This window comes from Salmo salar, chromosome ssa15 (genome assembly GCF_905237065.1).
Source record: "Salmo salar chromosome ssa15, Ssal_v3.1, whole genome shotgun sequence".
NCBI classification, from domain to species: Eukaryota; Metazoa; Chordata; class Actinopteri; order Salmoniformes; family Salmonidae; genus Salmo; species Salmo salar.
The window spans coordinates 43,987,480-44,011,962 of NC_059456.1; the positions used below are offsets into that span (position 1 = coordinate 43,987,480).

At 41.0% G+C, this 24,483-nt stretch overlaps 1 protein-coding gene across 6 annotated transcripts in view; it reads left to right on the forward strand.

Annotated features, from left to right (window-relative positions):
• LOC106571498 (disheveled-associated activator of morphogenesis 1) overlaps positions 1 to 24,483 on the forward strand; it is a 136,720-nt gene that overhangs the window by 68,878 nt on the left and 43,359 nt on the right. For 4 of the 6 annotated variants that reach the window (XM_014144661.2, XM_014144665.2, XM_014144663.2 and 1 more), the window contains 2 exons: positions 11,531 to 11,620; positions 23,060 to 23,083. In XM_014144661.2, coding sequence (XP_014000136.1) covers positions 11,531 to 11,620; positions 23,060 to 23,083 — 114 coding nt within the window. The remainder of the gene's footprint in view (positions 1 to 11,530; positions 11,621 to 23,059; positions 23,084 to 24,483) is intronic. The other 2 variants (XM_045695770.1, XM_045695771.1) reach the window with 1 other exon arrangement.

Genomic DNA, 24,483 nt, shown 5'->3' on the forward strand with positions numbered 1-24,483 from the left:
AAGATCAGATGACTCTGATGAATGTGTTATGTCGCTAGTGTTAACACACACCTAAACTATAGATCTTGATATGTAAGGCTATAATCCTCTATCATTTTAATCTTATCAATGGATTTGTTTGAAATTAAATGAAGTTTAACTCTTTCCTTATTACTGTGGTAAGGACATTTGTGCCTGTCATAAGTCGTAAGTCTAAGTGTAGAAGCAAATCCTTGTCTAGGGTTAGCGACTATTATACAATATGTATGAGGCTCAGCTGACCGAGTCCTGCCTTTGATCAGCGGTATGTTGACGGGAGTGCTGTCAGGTGAGCTTGAAATAGAGGTTGGTTGATGGAGCTTTGGGTTCCTGTCTGCCATTTTTGTTTTTGTTTACACAGTTTAAGCTCTGAAATGGAGATGGCCTTTGGGAAGCATTACACTAGCTTGTTATCGTTATGCTAGTACTTCAGATGAACCGGCTTGGCTGGTTGGCTTTGCATACGAATGACATGCAAAGCCAACCAGAGCCGACAATGACATACTTCTAGTTTAGAACAAGTATAACCTGTTACTATGACTGCCTCCACAGGGTAACACAGGCAAATAATACTAAATTACTTTAATGTAATCGTCCTACATTTTAGAATGCAAGCACTGTTTTAAGCATTGCACAACTATTTGCAATGCATTGGCCACCACCTAACCAGAAATAGATGTCCTACAGCTGAAGTCGGAGGTTTACATACACTTAGGTTAGGTCAACCACTCGACAAATTTCTTGTTAACAAAATATCCTTTTGGCAAGTCGGTTAGGACATCTACTTTGTGCATGACACATGTAATTTTTCCAACAATTGTTTACAGACAGATTATTTCACTTATAATTCATACACTAAATTGACTGTGCCTTTAAACACCTTGTAAAATTCCAGAAAATTATGTCATGGCTTTAGAAGCTTCTGATAGGCAAATTGACATCATTTGAGTAAATTGGAGGTGTACCTGTGGATGTATTTCAAGGCCTACCTTCAAACTCAGTGCCTCTTTGCTTGACATTATGGGAAAATCAAAAGAAATCAGCCAAGACCTCAGAAAAAAATTGTAGGTCTCCACAAGTCTGGTTCATCCTTGGGAGCAATTTCCAAATGCCTGAAGGTATCATGTTCATCTGTACAAACAATAGTACGCAAGTATAAACACCATGGGACCACACAGCCATCATACCGCTCAGGAAGGAGACGCGTTCTGTCGCAATATAAGTGTATATATTGCGATTATATTTTAGGCACATTTGACGTTGTTGGTAATTGTTGACAACAGACTAAGACCATATCATTTATAATAAATAGTGAACCTTGTGTTTATATATTTGTATGAAAAGGTCTGCTGAAAAAGTACTATAAGCCAGCAAAACAATGCACTTTGGTTCTGTCTCCTGGTGCACTTTGGTGCGAAAAGTGCAAATCAATCCCAGAACAACAGCAAAGGACTTTGTGAAGATGCTGGAGGAAACGGGTACAAAAGTATCTATATCCACAGTAAAACAAGTCCTATATCGACATAACCTGAAAGGCTGCTCAGCAAGGAAGAAGCCACTGCTCCAAACACGCCGTAAAAAAGCCAGACTACGGTTTGCAACTGCACATGGGGACAAATATCGTACTTTTTGGAGAAATGTCCTCTGGTCTGATGAAACAAAAATAGAACTGTTTGGCCATAATGACCATCCGTTATGTTTGGAGGAAAAAGGAGGAGGCTTGCAAGCCTAAGAACACCATCCCAAACGTGAAGCCCGGGGATGGCAGCATCATGATGTGGGGGTGCTTTGCTGTAGGAGGGACTGGTGCACTTCACAAAATAGATGGTATAATGAGGGAGGAAAATGATGTGGATATATTGAAGCAACATCTCAAGACATCAGTCAGGAAGTTAAAGCTTGGTCGCAAATGTGTCTTCCAAATGGACAATGACCCCAAGGACAACAAAGTCAAGGTATTGGAGTGGCCATCACAAAGCTCTGACCTCAATCCTATAGAAAATTTGTGGGCAGAACTGAAAAAGCATGTGCGAGCAAGGAGGCCTACAAACCTGACTCAGTTACTCCAGCTCTGTCAGGAGGAATGGGCCAAAATTCACCCAACTTATTGTGGGAAGCTTGTGGAAGGCTACCTGAAATGTTTGACCCAAGATAAACAATTTAAAGGCAATGCTACCAAATACTAATTGAGTGCATGTAAACTTCTGACCCACTGGGAATGTGATAAAATAAATAAAAGCTGAAATAAATCATTCTCTCTATTATTCTGACATTTCACATTCTTAAAATAAAGTGGTGATCCTAACTGACCTAAGACGGGCATTTTTACTAGGATTAAATGTCAGGAATTGTGTAAAACTGAGTTTTTAAATGTATTTGGCTAAGGTGTATGTAAACTTCCGACTTCAACTGTATATGCAACGTTCACTGAAATGCTGCTAACAGTACCACAATTCCACGCACAACAAACTGAGCATTAATTTGACACTATCAATGAACATTGATTCTCTCGTTTTAATAGGGTCTGCTCTGTTCTATATTTTGGGAGTTGAGACAAAAAAAAATGTATTTTTTTAAAAAGGTTAATTTCTCGTCTATTACAGTAAAATGTCTCTAAGCGTTTTTGTTGGACCAAACCTCGTGTAAATAGAGAGTTTAAACTTATTCCTCTCTGACAACAAGCAGTTCTCTTTCATCGTTGTTGTGAGTGACAGGGGGAGGGGCTTGGTGTCTGTGTGTGAGTGGGAAAGTGCACATAAAAATAAAATAAACATTGATTCTTGCGATACGGGCATTTGGAACATCGCACTGAAACATACATTGGAATGAATTCTATATATCGCCCAGCCATAACATGACGCTATTAATCTTGCACCCAAAACATCTGGCTTGCGTCTGATTTGGATTGCTTGTTACACAACAGCGCAGGTACTAATTTAACAATTCCACGGGTCCGCCACTGCCCGTAGCTGAAAAATACTTCAGAGGAAGAGCTCCTCCACCCACCCTGCATCCCTTCCCAGTGGCTCCCTGCCCAGATAGGAACCCTATGAACACATGCGAGACAGTGTTCAGTTCCAGAGAGAGCGCCTGTTTGCTGCAAATGTGGTTGCATGCAGAAATTATAGTTGAATAGTCGAGCTGACTCTCTCACACCCCACCACACCCCTCCGCCCCACGAAGACCATATGGCTGCACACATTTTCTACACAGACTTGCATGCATGCTCTGACATAATTAGTACTCACAAACAGTGCACATAGATGTATACAGACACACAGACACTATTGAATTCACATGACATTTTAATAATTTGACAGACTCGGGCAAAGACTGACTTACAATAAGTATATCCTGGCTTTGTTGATCACTTTGTTCACTGAGGTAGGAAGTCTTTCTAGGATAAAATACATTTAGAGAACAATGCATTCTCTAGTCTTGTCGGTGTTGCTATCACAGGTTTGTGGCAAAGATTTAGTTCTGCAGTACCTGATGAAAGACTAATTTTGATTCATACCATGCAGTAGGTTTTCTTTCAGGACAGTCATAAAACTGTAGCTCACTGGCCTGTGGTCAATTGCATGCATGTTCAATCTTGATTGTTGTTACTGAAAATCATGGTATTTTTCCTCACATGACCAGGACCCGTATCCACAAAACATCAAAGATGCTTGAAGATCTAGACAAACAGAAAGCCACAGGACTGGATAACATCCCAGCTAGATTCCTGAGTGATGCTACTGATTGTAACAGACCTTATGTAACACACATCATCAACCTTTCCATTCAACATGAAAGGTATCACGAGTCGAAGAGTTCCTTTATTCAAGAAAGGAAGCAAAGTTGAACAAGGGAACTACAGACCTGTGTCAATCTTGGGTGTGTTGTCAAAGGTTTTAGAAAAATCACTCCATGAACAGATCATCATAAAGTACAATGATGACCATGACATTTTATATGACCTTCAGTCCGGTTGTAGACAATCTTATTCTACCGATACCTGTTTACTATACTTGACAGAAAAGCATTTGATACTTTGAACCATGATATTTAGTTGTACAAACTGAAAGCAATTGATTTTTGCACTAACTCCTTATTATGGGTGAAGTCATACCTAACTGATAGGGTCCAAAGGGTGGATGTAGCCGGGACACTGTCTTATGCTAAGGAGATAAACTGTGGTGTCCTCCAGGGGAGCATTTTGGGGCCTTTGCTTTTTTTTTGCTCTACATAAATGACATGGATTCTGCTTGTTCATGCCCTCTGTTCCTGTATGCAGATGATTCTGTCCTCTTGGTTTCACATAAGAATAAGGAGATCGTTGAAAACACCCTAAGCTGCGAAATGACTAAAGTCAGTAAGTGGTTATCCGACAAAAAACTGTCTCTGCATTAAGGCAAGACGGAATGTATCATGTTTGGTTCCAAAAACAAAGTGAGAAACCTTTCCAACTTCTCAAGTGTAATGGTGTAGCGGTGAAGGGAAAATGATCTGTTACATACTTGGGATGTGAACACATGACTGATGAACCCAGGGCTCTGAAGGTCATTGTGAATGTTCATTCCAGGACAAAGATCCTGGCAAGGGTAGCCAAGTTTGTGGATACAGAGACTATGAGAACCACGGCAACATCTCTGATACATTGCCACTATGACTATGCTTGTATCTCATGGTTCAGTGGCATAAAAAAAACTCTGAAGTACAAACTTCAAATGGCCCAAAACAAACTAATGAGAATTATACTTAAGCTCAGCCCGTGGATGCACATTTGTCCTAATCATTGCAGGGAACTGAACTGGCTTCCAGTTGATCTCCGGGTGGTGCAGATCAAACTGTTGATGGTTGTTAAAGTTGTACATGACCTTTCCCCCAGTTACCTGTCTGGCTATTTTAATTTCATTAGAGACTCTCATAGCCATCACACCAGAGCCAGTGTTGCCAATATCAGACTGCTGCGCTATTGGAGCATGTCAGGAAAAAGCTTTTTCCTTAACCCTGGTGCAGAGGAATGGAATGGTGTACCAAACCATATAAAATCTATCCCTACGCTAGGGAGTTTTAAGATAAACCTTAAGAAATGGTTTATGGGCAAAATGCTTTAAAACTGCACAGGCTTAAAGAAAGTTTAATTGTTTTCCATGAACATTACATGGTAATCTATGCTATTCCTTTTACAGTTTCCTCCCTATTGATGAGATGTATTCATGTGGGCCACAATAGAAATACGTTTTAAAACTTTTTTGTGTCATACTCAATGATTTTAATGGCATTGTATTGTATCCATATGCGTGGTTGTATTGTTTTCAAATGGTCAAATAAATCAAATAAAAACATCTCAGAAAAGGTTCAAACCTGTTTTAACACTAAAATAACGAACAGCTTTCACCTTGCGGGTTCTGGGTCCTTCATGACCATGGTATGCCACTGTATGTTAACTTTGATTTTAGTTCAACGTAAATTATAGCCCTTTCAAACATTGTATGCAACTTTAGAAATCGTCAAATGACTTGATGATCAGAATTGGTAAAAAACAAATGTTAAAAAAAACACCAAACAATAATGGTGTTCATGGAAGGACACCATGGAAGAAGCCACTGCTGTCCAAAAAAAACATTGCTGCACGTCTGAAGTTTGCAAAAGTGTCCCTGGATGTTCCACAGCACTACTGGCAAAATATTCTGTGGACAGATGAAACTACAGTTGAGTTGTTTGGAAGGAACCCACAACACTATGTGTGGAGAAAAAAGGCACAGCACAGCACACCAACATCAAAACCTCATCCCAACTGTAAAGTATGGTGGAGGGAGCATCATGGTTTTGGGCTGCCTCAGGGCCTGGACAGCTTGCTCTCATCGATGGAAAAATGTATTTCCAAGTTTATCAAGACATTTTGCAGGAGAATGTTAGGCTATCTGTCCGCCAATTGAAGCTAAACAGAAGTTGGGTGATGCAACAGGACAACGACCCAAAACAAAGAAGTAAATCAACAACAGAATGGCTTCAACAGAAGAAAATATGCCTTCTGGACTGACCTCAACCTGATTGAGATGCTGTGGCATGACCTCGAGAGCAGTTCACATCCCAAGAATATTGCTGAACTGAGCCAGTTTTGTAAAGAGGAATGGTCCAAAATTCTTCCTGACCGTTGTGCAGGTCTGATCCGCAACTACAGAAAACGTTTGGTTGAGGTTATTGCTGCCAAGGAGAGTCAACCCGTTATTAAATACAAGGGTTCACATACTTTTCCCACCCTGCACTGTGAATGTTTACACGGTGTTCAATAAAGACATGAATGTATAATTGTTTTTGTGTTACTTTAAGCAGACTGTGTTTGTCTATTGTTGTGACCTAGATGAAGATCAGATCAGCTGTTTCAGCCACACCCGTTGCTGCCAGGTGTATAAAATCGAGCATACAGCCATGCAATTTCCATAGACACCTTCCCAACAAGTCATTTTGTCATATTTCTGCCCTAGTGCTTCCCTGGTCAACAATAAGTGCTGTTATTCTGTAGTGGAAACGTCTATGAGCAACAACGGCTCAGCCGTGAAGTGGTAGGCCACAAACTCACAGAACGGGATCACCGAGTACTGAAGTGCGTAGCGCATAAAAATAATCTGTCCACGGTTGCAACACTCACTACCTAGTTCTAAACTGCTAATGAAGGCAACATCAGCACAATAACCGTTCGTAGGGAGCTTCACGAAATGTGTTTCCATGGCCAAGCAGCCGCACACCAGCCTTAGATTACCGTGCACAATCCCAAGCATTGGTTGGAATGGTGTAAAGCTTGCCGCCACTGGACTCTGAAGCAGTGGAAACGCGTTCTCTGGAGTGATGAATCACGCTTCACCATCTGGCAGTCCGATGAACAAACCTGTGTTTGACGGATGCCAGGAGAACGCTACCTGCCCCAATACATAGTGCCAACTGTAAAGTTTGGTGGAGGATGAATAATGGTCTGGGGCTGTTTTTCATGGTTCGAGCTAGGGCAGCATATCAATGACATTCGAGACAATTCTGTGCTGTTTGGGGAATGCCCGTTCCTGTTTCAGCATGACAATGCCCCCATGCACAAAGTGAGGTCCATATAGAAATGGTTTGTTGAGATCGGTGTGGAACAACTTGACTGGCCTGCACTGAGCCCTGACCTCAATCTCATCAAACACCTTTGGGATGAATTGGAACGCTGACTGCGAGCCAGGCCTAATTGCCCAACATCAGTGCCCGACCTCACTAATGCTCTTGTGGCTGAATGGAATCAAGTCCCCGCAGCAAGGTTCTTACATCTAGTGGAAAGCCTTCCCAGAAGAGTGGAGGCTGTTATAGCAGCAAAGGGTGGACCAACTCCATATTAATGACCATAACTTAGGAATTAGATGTACTTTTGATCATGTAGTGTTCCTTCAATTGCCCAATTTAGACATATTTTTTAACAACGGCATGTTGTGCTCCAAATGGATAACTTGAAATAACATGATGTAGGTCATTTAAATAATCGAAAAAAAAGGTGTTTTATTTATTAGCCTAGTGGTTATAAGGATTTAGGCATATCATGTGAAATGGGCCTCGTGAAACCATCGTCAAAAGCACGAGATACTGTTGCATGTAGGTCTAGATTATTTATCGATTGATCATATTGAAATATCTAAACATTATTTTAACTACTCCAAAGCAATGTGGTGCAGGAACCACTGACTAGCTTTAATGAAAAAAGTTTTAAACATTACTTAAACTTAACCCCATGCATTACACTGTGGTTCTTCTCAGACAATAAAAATTATATTTCAAAACAGTCGCACGTCATTAATTTCTACCGCACACCAATTTATGTTGTTACTCCAATGACCAGAAAATGTGAAATATTCCTCTATTAAGAAAGACAAGATGCTAATAATAACGCAAGTCTGTCGATACACTATGTTGTGCGAGTGGATAGGGAGAAACGTGAACTCACAGCTGCTCTTTGCTGTATTCGCTGGCAGTCTCTCGCTAGTCATGGTTTTATAAGTTTTGAAATCTCACAGTATGAACTTCGCTGTGGGCTCATGGAAGCTGCACGGGGATCTGCGATATCTGATTGGCCAGCAGTAGGCCTATAGGTGCACTTGATTTGCTCTCAGGGTTCGCTGGGTAGGCGTAGTTTGTTCCCTTAAGACACTTGAAATGGTTTTAAATGTGATCACTTCGACTACCCGGCACACAAGGCAGCAATCAAGTGCACCTACTGTAAACCGCAACCCCCCTAACTTGGATTAGCTAACACAACGTGCCATTGGAACACAGGAGTGATGGTTGCTGATAATGGGCCTCTGTACGCCTATGTAGTTATTCCATAAAAATTCGGCCTTTTCCAGCTAAAATAGTCATTTACAACATTAACAATGTCTACACTGTATTTCTGATCAATTAGATGTTATTTTAATGGACAAAAAAGTTGCTTTTCTTTCAAAAACAAGGACATTTCTAAATGACCCTGTTTTTTTTAACGGTAGTGTATGTTTGGATTTGTTTTACACTTTTTTTTGTTGCTATATGATTTCCTAGTCTTGATGTCTTCACTATTGTTCTACAATGTAGAACATTTAAAAACATAAAGAAAAGCCCTTGAATAAATAGGTGTCCAAACTTTTGAGTGTGTGTGTGTGTGTGTGTGTGTGTGTGTGTGTGTGTGTTTTAAATTGCCTAATAGTTTATTTTAAGCTTTTTTAAGCTCGTGGTTGTATTCATTTGGGATCTATCGCATCCAACACCTGTCCCAAACTATGTTTGTGGTATTTTTGTCTCGCACAGAATAAAATAGGTTGACTTTTGTACTATGGGGGATAGTAGATTGACATAGGCTACTATGTTTGTTAGGCCTACTCATCTTGTTGGCTGACAAAGTAAATGTGGACAGTTCTTCCAATATCTTCAATATGTGCCTCCAGAATTGGATAAGGACGCGCGCAGTTGCATCCCCAATGTATCGATCACGTGACTGAGAGCCATGTGAGTGAGGGGCACGCAGCCGGGAGAAGGGAATTATAATTATTATATTAAGCCCAAGGGCACAACGGCCACTGGCCGCAAAAGGCATGTATTTTTTTTTTAGGGGGGCGTTACGGGCACAAAGGGGATGCAGCCGGGAAATTTGAGGCATTATCAAGTGCTTGTCAAATTGTGAATGAGAGACTGATGTAGTGTGTACAGCCTGTGCAAAAAACAAAGCAGAGCTCATGCCTTTCAAGAGACTTTTTTCAAATCAACATTAGGGTCGCATCATGCAGCCTTAGAATGTATAAAAATCAAAACATGTAGCCCAACATTTGTATCACAACTAAAGTTACATAAATAACTCTAAATTAAGCATATAGGAGTACCTGTGTCATTGTTAACACAGAATAGCCGCTTGTGCGCACTACCTCAGTAAATGTTTGGACATTTTCTTCATATTATGTTCTGTAGACCTGTCTAAAATAAATACTGGATTTATTGTGAAGGTGTAGGCTATGTTACATTGATTTATACTTTTTATAAATAAAATGTAGATGTTCCAAAGGTCTGCATCAGTGGCTTGTAGGCTATGTGTGGAAGCCAGGAGGTGCTAAATGTGTTTATGTTAATTAATGGTTAATGACTGTGAGACTGGCAGTGATTTGCTTGACAATCACCGGCTGACAAAATGTCATGACCACCACAGTCCTAGTTAAGGAAAAAGTTTTTTCCAGCCTTTCTCTTATAGTCTAGCAGTCTGACGTTGGCAACGCTGGCTCTGGTATGATGGAAGGTCAACTGGAAACCAATGCAGTTCCCTGAAATGAATAGGATCAATGTCCATTCTGGGGCTGAGCTTGAGTATAATTCTTATCAGTTTGTTCTGAGTCGCTCAAAGTTTTTCTTTCAGAATTGTTGTCATTGCTCTGAACAGTGACACTGGATCAGATGTGTTCCCAGGGTCCTCCTAGTCTTCTTATGCAGGGTGATGGCCACCCTTGCCAGGAACTTTGTCTTGGAGTGAACCCCTCAATGACCTTCAGAGCCATGAGTACCTGTCATGTGTTGGTCCAGTTCACATCCCAAGTATGTAACAGAGCATTTCTCCTTCACCGCTACACCATTACACTTGACTGAGAAGTTGGGATGGTTTCTTTGTGTTTGGAACCAAACAGGATACATTCCACCTTGCCTAAATGCAGAGACAGTTTGTTGTCAGACAACCACTTGCTGACATTATAAAAGTTTACTGCTCAGGTTCTGTTCTGGCAGAATCCCCCCCCCCACACACACACACACTTCCTAATATTGTGTTGTACCCCCCTTTGCCCTCAGAACAGCCTCAATTTGTCGGGGCATGGACTCTACAAGGTGTCAAAAGCGTTCCGCAGGGATGGTGCCCATTTTGACTCACTCCAATGCTTCCCACACTTATGTCAAGTTGGCTGGATGTCCTTTGGGCGGTGGACCATTCTTGATACACATGGAAAACTGAGCCTGAAAAACCCAGCAGCGTTGAGGTTCTTGAAACAAATGTGTGTGCCTGGCACCTACTACCATATCCCATTCAAAGGCACTTTCTGTAAATCTTTTGTTGCCCATTCACCCTCTGAGTGGCACACACACAATCCATTATGTTATATTATCCTACATTAATTTCACATTTCCACAAACTTCGAAGTGTTTTCTTTCAAATGGTATCAAGAATGTGCATATCCTTGCTTCAGGTCCTGAGCTACAGGCAGTTAGATTTGGGTATGTCATTTTAGGTGAGCATTTTTTTTAAAGGGTCCGAACCTTAAGAGGTTTTAACAAGTGACATCAATAAGGGATTGTAGTATTCATCTGGTTCGTCTGTCATGGAAAGAGCAGGTGTCCTTAATATTTTGTACACTCAGTGTAAATGAGCCAATTTAGCATTCGTTATCTGTAATGGGTATGATACATTAGGCATTGTTGCTCACTGTTTGCATATAGATAAATGCACAAACAAAAAAATCCAGTGCCACCCATGTTCAAAGAATAGCTTTTTATTTTAATTTGAGTACTCGGAAAAATAATCATGTGAGTACTCGACCAGTCAAAGGTAAAATGCCCATCCGTACTCCTCTGGCACCTGTACGATCGGCAGCATCACTCAAGAACCAAGGTGTCTTTTTGTTTGTCATGATCTTGAAGCATCTTTGCAACATCTGAAATTGAAACCTGGGAAAAGGCAAACTGTCCTTCGAAGATGCCCTTGGCTGAATAATAGGTTTGAGTATGAGGGTTTCCAAATTCTACAGAGCATTCTCTGAGTTGGTCAACAAGGTTGCTGGCAATGGTGGTGAAAAACTCACTAAAATGATCAGCCACCTGTTACTGTTTTCTACAAGTTGTATTCCACATTAATGTACAACTGTGAATTATATATTGTCTACACGTTAATTAATCAATAAGGGTTTGTGTGTAGATTATAATATTTACTGTATTTTTAGGCTACTCTCACAGACCCATTTTCTCTCTCCCCCTTTCCCCACTCACTCACTCTCTGCAGGATGAACTTGACCTCACAGAGAAACACAGGGAGGCCATGTTCAACCTGCCTGCAGAGAAAAAATGGCAGATCTACTGCAGCAAGAAAAAGGTAAGGTTTTCTGACCGCATCGTTGTGTGCTTGTCATGTAATTCAAGTGTGTCTGCGTGCATATGCATGTTTGTGTCGGTCTCCCTGTTGTAGTAATCTTGGTATAAGTGCAATTCTGTGCCCCATTAGAGGGCATAATGCAAGTCCAAGCATCTTGCCCTTTTAGCTTAACTAATCCATCACTGGTTAATTTCAACAGAAGCCTGCACCAACTTTTCCAAAACATTTTAGAGGACCACTTCACTTAATGAAGATGTTCTCAGCAAAGCATCTAATCTCTTTAACCAAAGAGCTGCAGTGAATAAATTTCTCATCGAGTGGAACGGCCCACAATATTAATGTGCCCCCCTCCCCCTGTACCGGTCATAATAAATCTTGCTAAAGTTTCTCAGTCGCCTGATACAGTGCAAGGGTTTCAATCAGCTAAAATGCAGGATAGCCGCTTTCTGTGGAGAAAAGTCTATAAGAGGATGTTTAGTATTTTCTTGTACTCTTTGACCCCTATGAGAGGTTGTTTGGGTGGAGCCTGTTGCCATTTAGAGATGCTGCCCATCTGGCAAAGAACAGTCAGCTGTAGGTCATCCCCGCACTTTAGTTGTTTTAAGGCCATGGCGAAGTGCAGGATACCCTTAGCCAGTTGGAGGCTGTGTAGGTTGCACAAATCTGTTGCTATATACCATCGTTAACTCCAGGTGATGAGGCAGGGGAGTTGAATTCGCTGACCAGGATAATACACAAAATGAACCATCCTGCAGGGATATGACCACACAGCTGCTTTTCCAAAGACTTCAGCTGTAGAATTGTCCATGCTGGTATTCTCAGCTGTAGAATTGTCCGTGCTGGTATTCTCAGCTGTAGAATTGTCCGTGCTGGTATTCTCAGCTGTAGAATTGTCCGTGCTGGTATTCTCAGCTGTAGAATTGTCCGTGCTGGTATTCTCAGCTGTAGAATTGTCCGTGCTGGTATTCTCAGCTGTAGAATTGTCCGTGCTGGTATTTTGGCAGATTTATAATCGTAGGTAAAAGGATATATTAACTGCATGAGTTTTTGTGATATGAATTGTATTTGGTCTGAGCTGTATTTGGTTTAATGCTCTTTAAGGGAGACCGGAGTTTGACACAAGATGATAGATCGCTCAATGTCTGGAATGGAGTATGATAGTGGTGAGAGACAGCTTAGTTTTGTTGGAGTAATAACTTAGAAAATATGGTTTGTATTCTCACAGTGAGTCTAGGGAGTTGATAAGGACACGCCACATTTCACATCCAGTCACAACTGGTGACCTCATCAGCTTTTTGACATGTATTCTCTCTGACCCCATCCACACTCTGCTTGCTTACTGCTGGACTTTTTGGACTCTCGTCTTGTGACATAAATGACCTTTCCATGACCTGTCTGTACAACTCATCCTCAAGCATTGGCTGATGGTCCTTTTTATATGGACAATAAAACCCCTACACTGCCTCTTTCATATCCAATGTTTGTCACTTGCTTACTGAGTTTAGGCTTGTTCAAACAACAGGTTGCCATGGTTTAATTCCAGGACCTTCGAAGCCGCATGATCCTGGGAAAATTATTTGGAAGAAAGAACTGCCTCCCTCCTTAGCCCGAAGATGGATGACTCCACTGTTTAGAGTAGCAGAAAGCATATTCTGTTTGTCACATGCTGCTTTAAGGTATTAATATTATCTTGACAAGGAAGCTGGGGAGCAGGTAGCCTAGTGGTTAGAGCGTTGGGCCAGTAACTGAAAGGTTGCTAGTTTAAATCCCTACGCTGACAAGGTAAAAGTCTGTTGTTCTGCCCCTGATCAAGGCAGTTTAACCCACTGTTCCTAGGCCGTCATTGTAAATAAGAATTTGTTCTTAACTGACTTGCTTAGTTAAATAAAGGTTAAAAAAATAACCCCACCCCTCATTCTCTGCAGCCTCACCAAACACAAGCTTTAACTCTCTTCGACGCTCTGGAAAGGCGAGGTGGCCATTTTATCTGATGCTTCCCATCAGCCTCCAACAATTAGGATTTTAATTTGGTCCAGATGGCAGGCAGACAACAAGTTCTCCACTGTAATGTCGGAGCGAATAGTCAGGGGGCCGGAACATGATCATAATAATTTGTACACTTCAAATGTACCACAACTAAAGGCAAAATGACGTTGTATTTGAAAATAAAATCATTTCATACCCTGATTACATTGAGACACGATCTCATTTGTGAGAGAACTTGGAAACAGATTTTCTAAATTAAGCTCTCTCACTCTAGATAGTTAGTTTGGGGACACTTATAAATGTCCTTGTTTTTGAAAGAAAAGCAAGGTTTGGTCAGCATGTCACACACACAAGCCTTAACGTGTCCTGTACCAGAGGACAGACGCCTGAAGTTGTGCCTCTGTTTTAACAACATGTCTGGCACGGTTGTGGTTGAAGGGTTAATGTGGGTGAGGGGACAGGGTGGGAAAAAAAACACATACGCTACCGTTCAAAACTTTGGGGTCACTTAGAAATGTCCTTGTTTTTTAAAGAAAAGCTCATTTTTTTTGGTCCATTAAAATAAAATAAAATTGATCAGAATTACAGTGTAGACATTGTTAATGTTGTAAATGACTATTGTAGCTGGAAACGGCAGATTTTTTATTTTTATGGAATATCTACATTTATCAGCAACCATCACATTGTGTTAGCTAATCCAAGTTTATAATTTTAAAAGGCTAATTGATCATTAGAGAACCATTTTGCAATTATGTTAGCACAGCTGAAAACGGTTGTTCTGATTAAAGAAGCTAGTTGAGTATCTGGAGCATCAGTATTTGTGGATTTAATTACAGGCTCAAAATGGCCAGAAACAAATAACTTTCTTCTGGAACTCGTCAGTCTATTCTTGTTCTGAGAAATGAAGGCTATTCCATGTGAGAAATTGGCAAGAAACTGAGGATCTCATACAGCGCTGTGTACTACTCCCTTCGCAGAACAGCGCAAACTGGCTCTAACCAGAATAGAAAGAGGAGTGGGAGGCCCCAGTACTGAACTGAGCCAGAGGACAAGTTCATTAGAGTGTCTAGTTTGAGAAACAGACATCTTAAAAGTCCTCAAGTGGCAGCTTCATTAAATAGTATCCACAAAACACCAGTCTCAACGTCAACAGTGAAGAGGCAAATCTGGGATGCTGGCCTTCTAGGCAGAGTTGCAAATTAAAAGCTATATCTCAGACTGGCCAATTAAAAAAAAATATTAAAATGGGCAAAAGAACACAGACACTGAACAGATGAAGATTGGAAAGAAGTGGTATGGACAAGCAAATCTAAGTTTGAGGTGTTCGGATCACAAAGAACAACATTCGTGAGATGAAGAAAAAATGAAAAGATGCTGGAGGAGCGCTTGACGCCATCTGTCAAGCATGGTGGAGGCAAAGTGATGGTCTGGGGGTGCTTTGGTGGTGGTAAAGTGGGAGATTTTCACAGGGTAAAAGGGATCTTGAAGAAGGAAGGCTATCACTCCATTTTGCAACACCATGCCATACACTGTGGACGGCGCTTAATTGGAGCCAATTTCTTCCTACAACAGGACAATGACCCAAAGCACAGCTCCAAACTATGCAAGAACTATTTAGGGAAGAAGCAGTCAGCTGGTATTCTGTCTATAATGGAATGGTAAGCACAGTCACTGGATCTCAACCCTATTGAGCTGTTGTAGGAGCAGCTTGACCATATGGTACTTAAGAAGTGCCCATTAAGCCAATCCAATTTATGGGTGCTCCTTCTGGAAGTATGGGGTGAAATCTCTTCAGATTACCTCAACAAATTGACAACTAGAATGCCAAAGGTCTGCAAGGCTGTAATTGCTGCAAATAGAGGATTCTTTGACGAAAGCAAAGTTTGAAGGACACACTTATTATTTCAATTAAGAATAATTATTTATAACCTTGCCAACGTCTATTTTTCCTATTAATTTCGCAACTCATTTCATGTATGTTTTCATGGAAAACAAGGACATTTCTAAGTGACCTCAAACTTTTGAACGTGTTTGTATGTATATGTGTATATATACATACACATACACATACATACAGTTGAAGTCATACGTTTTTCAACCACTCCACAAATTTCTTGTTAACAAACTATAGTTTTGGTAATCTGGAAGGACATCTACTTTGTACATGACACAAGTAATTTTTCCAACAATTGTTTACAGACAGATTATTTCACTTCTAATTCACTGTATCACAATTCTATAGTGCCAGAAGTTTACATACACTAAGTTGACTGTGCCTTTAAACAGCTTGGAAAATTCCAGACAATGATGTCATGGCTTTAGAAGCTTCTGATAGGCTAATTGACATCATTTGAGTCAATTGGAGGTGTACCTGTGGATGTATTTCTAGGCCTACCTTCAAACTCAGTGCCTCTTTGCTTGACATCATGGGAAAATCAAAAGAAATCAGCCAAGACCTCAGAAAAACAATTGTAGACCTCCACAAGTCTGGTTCATCCTTGGGAGCAGTTTCCTGAAGGTACCACGTTCATCTGTACAAACAATAGAATGCAAGTATAAACACCATGGGACCACGCAGCCGTCATACCGATCAGGAAGGAGACGCGTTCTGTCTCCTAGAGATGAACGTACTTTGGTGTGAAAAGTTCAAATCAATTCCAGGACCTCACTGCAACACAAGGTCCTTGTGAAGATACTGGATGAAACGGATACAAACATATCTATATCCACAGTAAAACAAATCCTATATCGACATAACCTGAAAGGCCGCTCAACAAGGAAGAAGCCACTGCTCCAAAACCGCCATTAAAAAAGCCAGACTACGGTTTGCAACTGCGCATGGGGGCGAAGATAGTACTTTTTGGAGAAATATCCTCTGGTCTGATGAAACAAAAATAGAACTGTTTGGCCATTGACCATCATTATGTTTGGAGGAAAAAGGGGGATGCTTGCAAGCCGAAGAACACCATCCCAACCGTGAAGCACGGGGGTGGCAGCATCATGTTGTGGGAGTGCATTGCTGCAGGAGGGATTGGTGCACTTCATAAAATAGATAATTTCCCTTCCTCATGATGTTATGTGGATATATTGAAGCAACATCTCAAGACATCAATCAGGAAGTTTAAGCTTGGTTGCAGATGGGTCTTACAAATGGACCCCAATCATACTTCCAAAGTTGTGGCAAAATGGCTTAAGGACAACAAAGTCAAAATATTGGAGTGGCCATCACAAATCAAATCAAATCAAATTTATTTATATAGCCCTTCGTACATCAGCTGATATCTCAAAGTGCTGTACAGAAACCCAGCCTAAAACCCCAAACAGCAAGCAATGCATGTGAAAGAAGCACGGTGGCTAGGAAAAACTCCCTAGTAAGGCCTAAAACCTAGGAAGAAACCTAGAGAGGAACCAGGCTATGAGGGGTGGCCAGTCCTCTTCTGGCTGTGCAGGGTGGATATTATAACAGAACATGGTCAAGATGTTAAAATGTTCATAAATGACCAGCATGGTCAAATAATAATAATCATAGTAGTTGTCGAGGGTGCAACAAGCACGTCCGGTGAACAGGTCAGGGTTCCATAGCCGCAGGCAGAACAGTTGAAACTGGAGCAGCAGCACGGCCAGGTGGACTGGGGACAGCAAGGAGTCATCATACCAGGTAGTCCTGAGGCATGGTCCTAGGGCTCAGGTCCTCCGAGAGAAAGACAGAAAGAGAGAATTAGAGAGCACACAGGACACCGGATAAAATTTTACATTTACATTTAAGTCATTTAGCAGACGCTCTTATCCAGAGCGACTTACAAATTGGTGCATTCACCTTATAATATCCAGTGGAACAACCACTTTACAATAGTGCATCTAAATATTTAAGGGGGGGGTTAGAAGGATTACTTTATCCTATCCCAGGTATTCCTTGAAGAGGTGGGGTTTCAGGTGTCTCCGGAAGGTGGTGATTGACTCCGCTGTCCTGGCGTCGTGAGGGATAAGACAAGAGAAATACTCCAGATGTAACAGACTGACCCTAGCCCACCGACACATAAACTACTGCAGCATAAATACTGGAGGCTGAGACAGGAGGGATCAGAAGACACTGTGGCCCCATCCACAAAGCACTGACCTCAACCCTATAGAAAATTTGTGGGGAGAACTGAAAAAGCATGTGCGAGCAAGGAGGCCTACAAACCTTACTCAGTTACACCAACTCTGTCAGGGGGAATGGGCAAAAATTCACCCAACTTATTGTGGGAAGCTTGTGGAAGGCTACCTGAAACGTTTGACCCAAGTTAAAGAATTTAAAGGCAATGCTACCAAATACTAATTGAGTGTATGTAAACTTCTGACCCACTGGGAATGTGATGAAAGAAAGAAAAGCTGAAATAAATCATTCTCTCTACTATTATTCTGACATTTGACATTGTTAAATAAAGTGGTGATCCTAACTGACCTAAGACAGGGAATTGTTACTAGGATTAAATGTCAGGAATTGTGAAACTGAGTTTAAATGTATTTGGCTAAGGTGTATGTAAATTTCCGACTTCAAGTGTGTGTGGGTGGGTGGGTGGGTGGGTGGGTAGGTAGGTAGTCTGGACACCTACTCATTCGTTTTTTTTATTTTTTATTATTTTCTACTGTGTAGAATAATAGTGAAGACATCAAAACTATAAAATAGCCTATATGGAATCATGTAGTAACCAAAAAAGTGTTAAACATATCAAAGTATATTTGAGATTCTTCAAAGTAGCCAGCCACCCTTTCCCTTGACAGCTTTGCACACTTTTGGCATTCTCTCAACCAGCTTCATGAGGTCACCTGGAATGCATTTCCATTAACGTGTGCCTTGTTAAAAGTTAATTTGCGTAATTTCTTTCCTTAACTTCTCTGGGCTAGGTGGGATGTGACCGTCCCACACTATTCAACAGCCAGTGAAATAGCATGGCGCGAAATACAAAACAGCAAAAATCTCATAATTTCATTTTTTCAAACAATCAACTATTTTACACCATTTTAAAGATAAGACTCTCCTTAATCTAACCACATTGTCCGATTTCAAAAAGGCTTTACGGCGAAAGCATAAAATTAGATTATGTTAGGACATAAACTTCACAAGAAAGTCCACACAGCCATTTTCCAAGCAAGGACATGCATCACAAAAACCAAAACTACAGCTAAAATATTCACTAACCTTTGATGATCTTCATCAGATGGCACTCATAGGACTTTATGTTATACAATACATGTATGTTTTGCTCGATAAAGTTCATATTTATATCCAAAAACAGCATTTTACATTGGCGTGTGATGTTCAGAAAATGTATTTCCACCAAAACTGCCAGTGAATGTGCACATCAATTTACAAAAATACTCATCATAAACGTTGATAAAATTTACAACAGTTTTTGAAAGAATTCTAGATACACTACTCCTTGACACAACCGCTTTGTCAGATTTCAAAATAACTTTACGGAGAAAGCACATTGTTCAATATTCTGAGTACATAGCTCAGCCATCGAAGCAAGCTATACAGCTACCTGCCAAGTTCTGGCATCAACAAAACTCTGAATTAGTATTATAAATATTCTCTTACCTTTGCTGATCTTCGTCAGAATGCACTCTAAGGACTCATACTTCCACAAGAAATGTTTGTTTTGTTCAAAATACTCCATATTTATGTCCAAATACCTCCGTTTTGTTCGTGCGTTCAGATCACTATCCAAAGGCATAACGCGCGAGTGCAGTACCAGAGACGAAAAGTCAAAATGTTCCATTACTGGTCGTAGAAACATGTCAAACGTTTACAATCAATCCTTAGGGTATTTGTAACATAAAACGTCGATAATATTCCAACCGGACAATAGCGTATTCATTCAAGAAGAAAAAGGAGGGGCTCGCGCATCACCAAGCCCTTTGTCCTCAGGCAGTCACACTCATTGACTGAGCTACTATTCTCTGCCCAGTAACAGGAGAAGGATGGAAAAACGTTCTGAAGGCTGTTGACAGCCAATGGAAGCCTTAGGAAGTGCAACGTGACCCCACAGACACTGTAGTTTAGATAGGGATTCAGAAGAAGAACTACAATTCTCAGATTTCCACACTTCCTGGTTGGATTTTTCTCAGGTTTTTGCCTGCCATATGAGTTCTGTTATACTCACAGACATCATTCAAACAGTTTTAGAAACTTCTGAGTTTTTTTCTATCCAAATCTACTAATAATATGCAAATATTTGACTCTGGGCCTGAGTATTAGGCAGTTGACTCTGGGCACGCTTTTCATCCGAAATCGAAAATACTGCCCCCTATACCCTAAAAAGTTAATGTGTTTGAGCCAATCAGTTGTGTTGTGACAAGGTAGGGCTATCTTCTGTATACTACCCCTATCTGGTAAAACACCAAGTCCATATAATGGCAAGAACAGCTCAAATAAGTAAAGAGAAACAACAGTCCGTCATTACTTTAAGACATGAAGGTCAGTCGATACAGAACATTTCAAGAACTTTGGAAGTATCTTCAAGTGCAGTTGAAAAAACCATCAAGCACTATGATGAAACTGGCTCTCTTGAGGACTACCACAGGAAAGTAAGACCAAGAGTTACCTCTGTTGCAGAGGATAAGTTCATTAGAGTTAACTGCACCTCAGATTGCAGCCCAAATAAATGCTTCACAGAGTTCAGACACATCTCAACATCAACTGTTCAGAGGACACTGCGTGAATCAGGCCTTCATGGTCGAATTGTTGCAAAGAAACCAATACTAAAGGACACCAATAATAAGAAGAGACTTGCTTTGGCCAAGAAACACGAGCAATGGACATTAGACCGGTGGAAATCTGTTTTTGTCTGAGTCCAAATTTGAGATTTTTGATTCCAACCTCTGTATCTTTGTGAGACGCAAAGTAGGTTAACGGATGATCTCCGCGTATGTGGTTCCCACCGTGAAGCATGGAGGAGGTGTGATAGTGTGGGGGTGCTTTGCTGGTGACACTGTCTGTGATTTATTTAGAATTCAAGGCAGACTTAACCAGCATGGCTACCAAAGCATTCTGCAGCGATACACAGTCCCACTAAGAGCAAACCAGATGGGATGATCATCTGTTTTTCAACAGGACAGTGACCCAACACACCTCCAGGCTGTGTAAGGGCTGTTTGACCAAGAAGGAGAGTGATGGAGTGCTGCATCAGATGACCTGGCCTCCACAATCACTCGACCTCAACCCAATTGAGATGATTTGGGATGAGTTGGACCGCAGAGTGAAGGAAAAGCAGCCAACACATGCTCAGCGTATGTGGGAATTCCTTCAAGACTGTTGGAAAGCATTCCAGGTGATTCTGGTTGAGAGAATGCCAATAGTGTGCAAAGCTGTCATCAAGGCAAAGGGTGGCTACTTTGAAGAATATGAAATATATTTTGATTTGTTTAACACTTTTTTTCGTTACTACATGATTCCATATGTGTTATTTCATAGTTTTGATGTCTTCACTATTATTCTACAATGTGGAGAATAGTAAAAAAAAATTAAAAAAATAAGAAAAACCCTTGAATGAGTAGGTGTGTCAACTTTTGACTGGTTGTGTGTTTCTGCCAATCACATAAGTTGCATGGACTGTCTCTTTGTGCAATGATAGTGTTTAACATGATTTTTGAATGACTACCTCATCTCTGTAAGGTCTCTCAGTCGAGCAGTGAATTTCAAACACAAATTCAAGAACAAAGACCAGGGAGATTTTCCAATGCCTCGCGAAGAAGGGCACCTATTGGTAGATGGCTTAAAAAAAAGGAGAATGTATTATCCCTTTGAGCATGGTGATGTTTTTAATTGCACTTTGGATGGTGTATCAATACAACAAGTCTCTCAAAGATACAGGATTCCTTCCTAACTCAGTTGCCGGAGAGGAAGGGAACCGATCAGGCATTTCACCATAAGGCTAATGGTGACTTTAAAACAGAGAGTTAATGGCTGTGATATTAGAAATCTGAGGATGGATCATTGTAGTTACTCCACTATACTAACCTTAATGACAAAGTCAAAAGAAGGAAGCCTGTACAGAATAAAAGTATTCCAAAACATGCATCCTGTTTGCAACAAGGCACTAAAGTAAAACTGCAAAAAATGTGGCAAAGCAATTAACTTTTTGTCCTGAATACAAAGTGTTATGTTTGGGTCAAATCCAATACAACACAATACTGAGCACCACTCTCCATATTTTCAAGCATAGTGGTGGCTGTATCATGTTATGGGTATGCTTGTAATCGTTAAGGAATGGGGAGTTTTTCGGAATAAAATAAACAGAATGGAGCTAAGCACAGGCAAAATCCTTGAGGAAAACCTGGTTCAGTCTGCTTTCCACCAGACACTGGGAGATAAATGTACCTTTCAGCAGGTCAATAACCTAAAGCACAAGGCCAAATCGACACTGGAGTTGCTTACCAAGAAGACAGTGAATGTTCCTGAGTGGCCGAGTTGTTAGTTTTGATTTAAATCTACTTGAAAATCTAGAATTTTGAAAAGAATAATGGGCAAATATTGCTTAGTGCAGATGTGCAAAACTCTTAGACTTAACCAGAAAGACTCACAGCTGTAATCGCTGCCAAAGGTGCTTCTACAAAGTGTTTACTCGGGTGTGAATTCTTATGTAAATAAGATATTTCTGTCTTTCATTTTCAATAAGCATTTCTAAAATCATGTTTTCACTTTGTCATTATACGGTATTGTGTGTAGATGGGTTAGAAAACATCTATTTAATACATTTTTATTCAGGCTGTAACACAACAAAATGTGGAATAAGTCAAGAGGAATTCATACTTTTTGAAGGCACTGTAGATGGTGCTGTGATTCCTTGGCAGAATACACTGGGTCTATTATCGATTGAGTGATGAAGATTGTGGTGACTAGCAGTGAAATATTTCTCCAATAGATGGTAATAGTAATGGCGACTTTTTGTTGGCAATAAGAGGCTAACTCCGCCATGGCTTGTTGGCCAAAGGCTATGGGGAAATGAATGGGAGTTAGATTTTTTTGTTGTTGATAAACTGATCAAATTAAGTTGGTGGTAAACACAGGCTTAGGAGATCTTATGTTGTTTTTTGGGGGGGAAGGGGGTTGATTATCTTCATCAGCTAATGTCACTTTTTATACATTTTGAAGCATTTATGTAAATCAAAATAAGCACATAAAGGGGGTGGCAGGTAGCCTAGTGGTTAGAGCGTTGGGCCAGTAACCGAAAGGTTGCTGGATCAAATCCCCGAGCTGACAAAGTAAAAATCTTTTGTTCTTCCCCTGAACAAGGCAGTTACTTTTTAAAATAAATTAAAGGCTTAATAATTCATTAAGGTCATGTTAACTGACTGATATTATATTTTAGAACAAACATATATCTCCTAAACCTGTGTTAACCTCAGACCTTATTTTTGGCATTCATCCCAAAATCCCATTCTTTCCCCATTTCATTTCCCCCATAGGAATCAATGGCGAATGAACCAAAGGTAAATAATGTTAACTAATTTCAGTTTTTTTTTTTTTTGATTACAAGCTGGCGGGCTCTATTACCTTCTGTCCATTTTCTCTCATGCTTCATATGTGAAAGGCTATGCGGAGATGTATTGTGGATGGACGGTAATATGCATGGCTGTCTTTTGTTAGATCTACCTAGCCCTCTGATTAGTGTGCCTATCACCATTTTTCTAACCCTATCCAGTCCATTCAGATCTGAGAGGAAGAACTCGTACTCTGCTTCTCCCGCTTTTTACTTTTCGATTATGGACGGGTCTCTCTTGCTCTGCTCTTGTGCAGGCCAGGTTGGTCACTGTGGTCTGCCCAACATTGTGGAATGCTCATTCATTCCACATGTAAATGATGTGGGGGAGAAACTCTACATTTTAACATTGCCTTCAGCATCCCATGAACGGGAGGCCAGTGGGAGATTCTGATTGCCTTACCCTACGTCGCTCCCTACTCGGCCAGATGCAGTGTCACTCTCTCCCCTAACCAGTTATAGCTGTATTGTGTAAACTTATGCTGTGCCTATGAGTGTGTAATTATGCATTTCTTAGGCTGACCCATGCCAGACCTAGGCTGCAGACTTTTTAAAGAGTCGGCTTGTGATTTCCCTCACACCTCCTTACGTAGTCGGGCAGATAAAACGCGATTGTCCACTCCTGACGGCGAAACTACTTACACTACTGCATGTGTCGTGCCCCAATTAGTGGCCTAATTAAGAATCATCTTGGGGCCTGGACTAGCCTAAATGGGTCTCGCTACATCTGAAAACAAGCCAAAAATGTCTCCATACCCTCATTATTATAAATGTGAGAAATGCTTGCAGTTGCACTTTATCCAACCTGCTTTCCCTTCACTATGTTGCTTTTATTCTTCTCTCTTTCTCTCCCTATTTCACTTGATTCTTTCTGTATGTTTGCTTAGCTGTGGTCCGAGGAAGAGTGGATCAGCAGGACTTTGCTGGGATTTTTTACCCGTGTTGCAGTGAGGATCAAAGCAGGGTAGTGTGTTTGGGCACAATTAATCAGCAGAGTTGGAGGAGGATAAACCCCTAGAGCCAGTGTGGAGGAAGGGGAAGCGGGGAGAGGGGATGGATGGATGGCCTTTGGGAGGTAGTTGGCCGCGGAGAGAGGGGAGTCTTGGCAGCGGGACGTCAGTAATGCAGACTCAGCAGTGAGCCTGGCCCGGGCCCAGCTAGCAAGGGCTTGGCATGGCTCCCCAAAGGCCTAAAGCTCACAGACAGAGCGGGTGGGGGGTTGTAAGGGAAGTGCTCAGTCGTCCAAAGCAAACAGGAAAGCCTTCCCTTGGCAGGTGCAGCTTTTGTTTTCGAGGGAGAGGGGGATGAGGGAGGAGGTACTCATTTCTCAGTCCCCCCTTCACAGCCAGC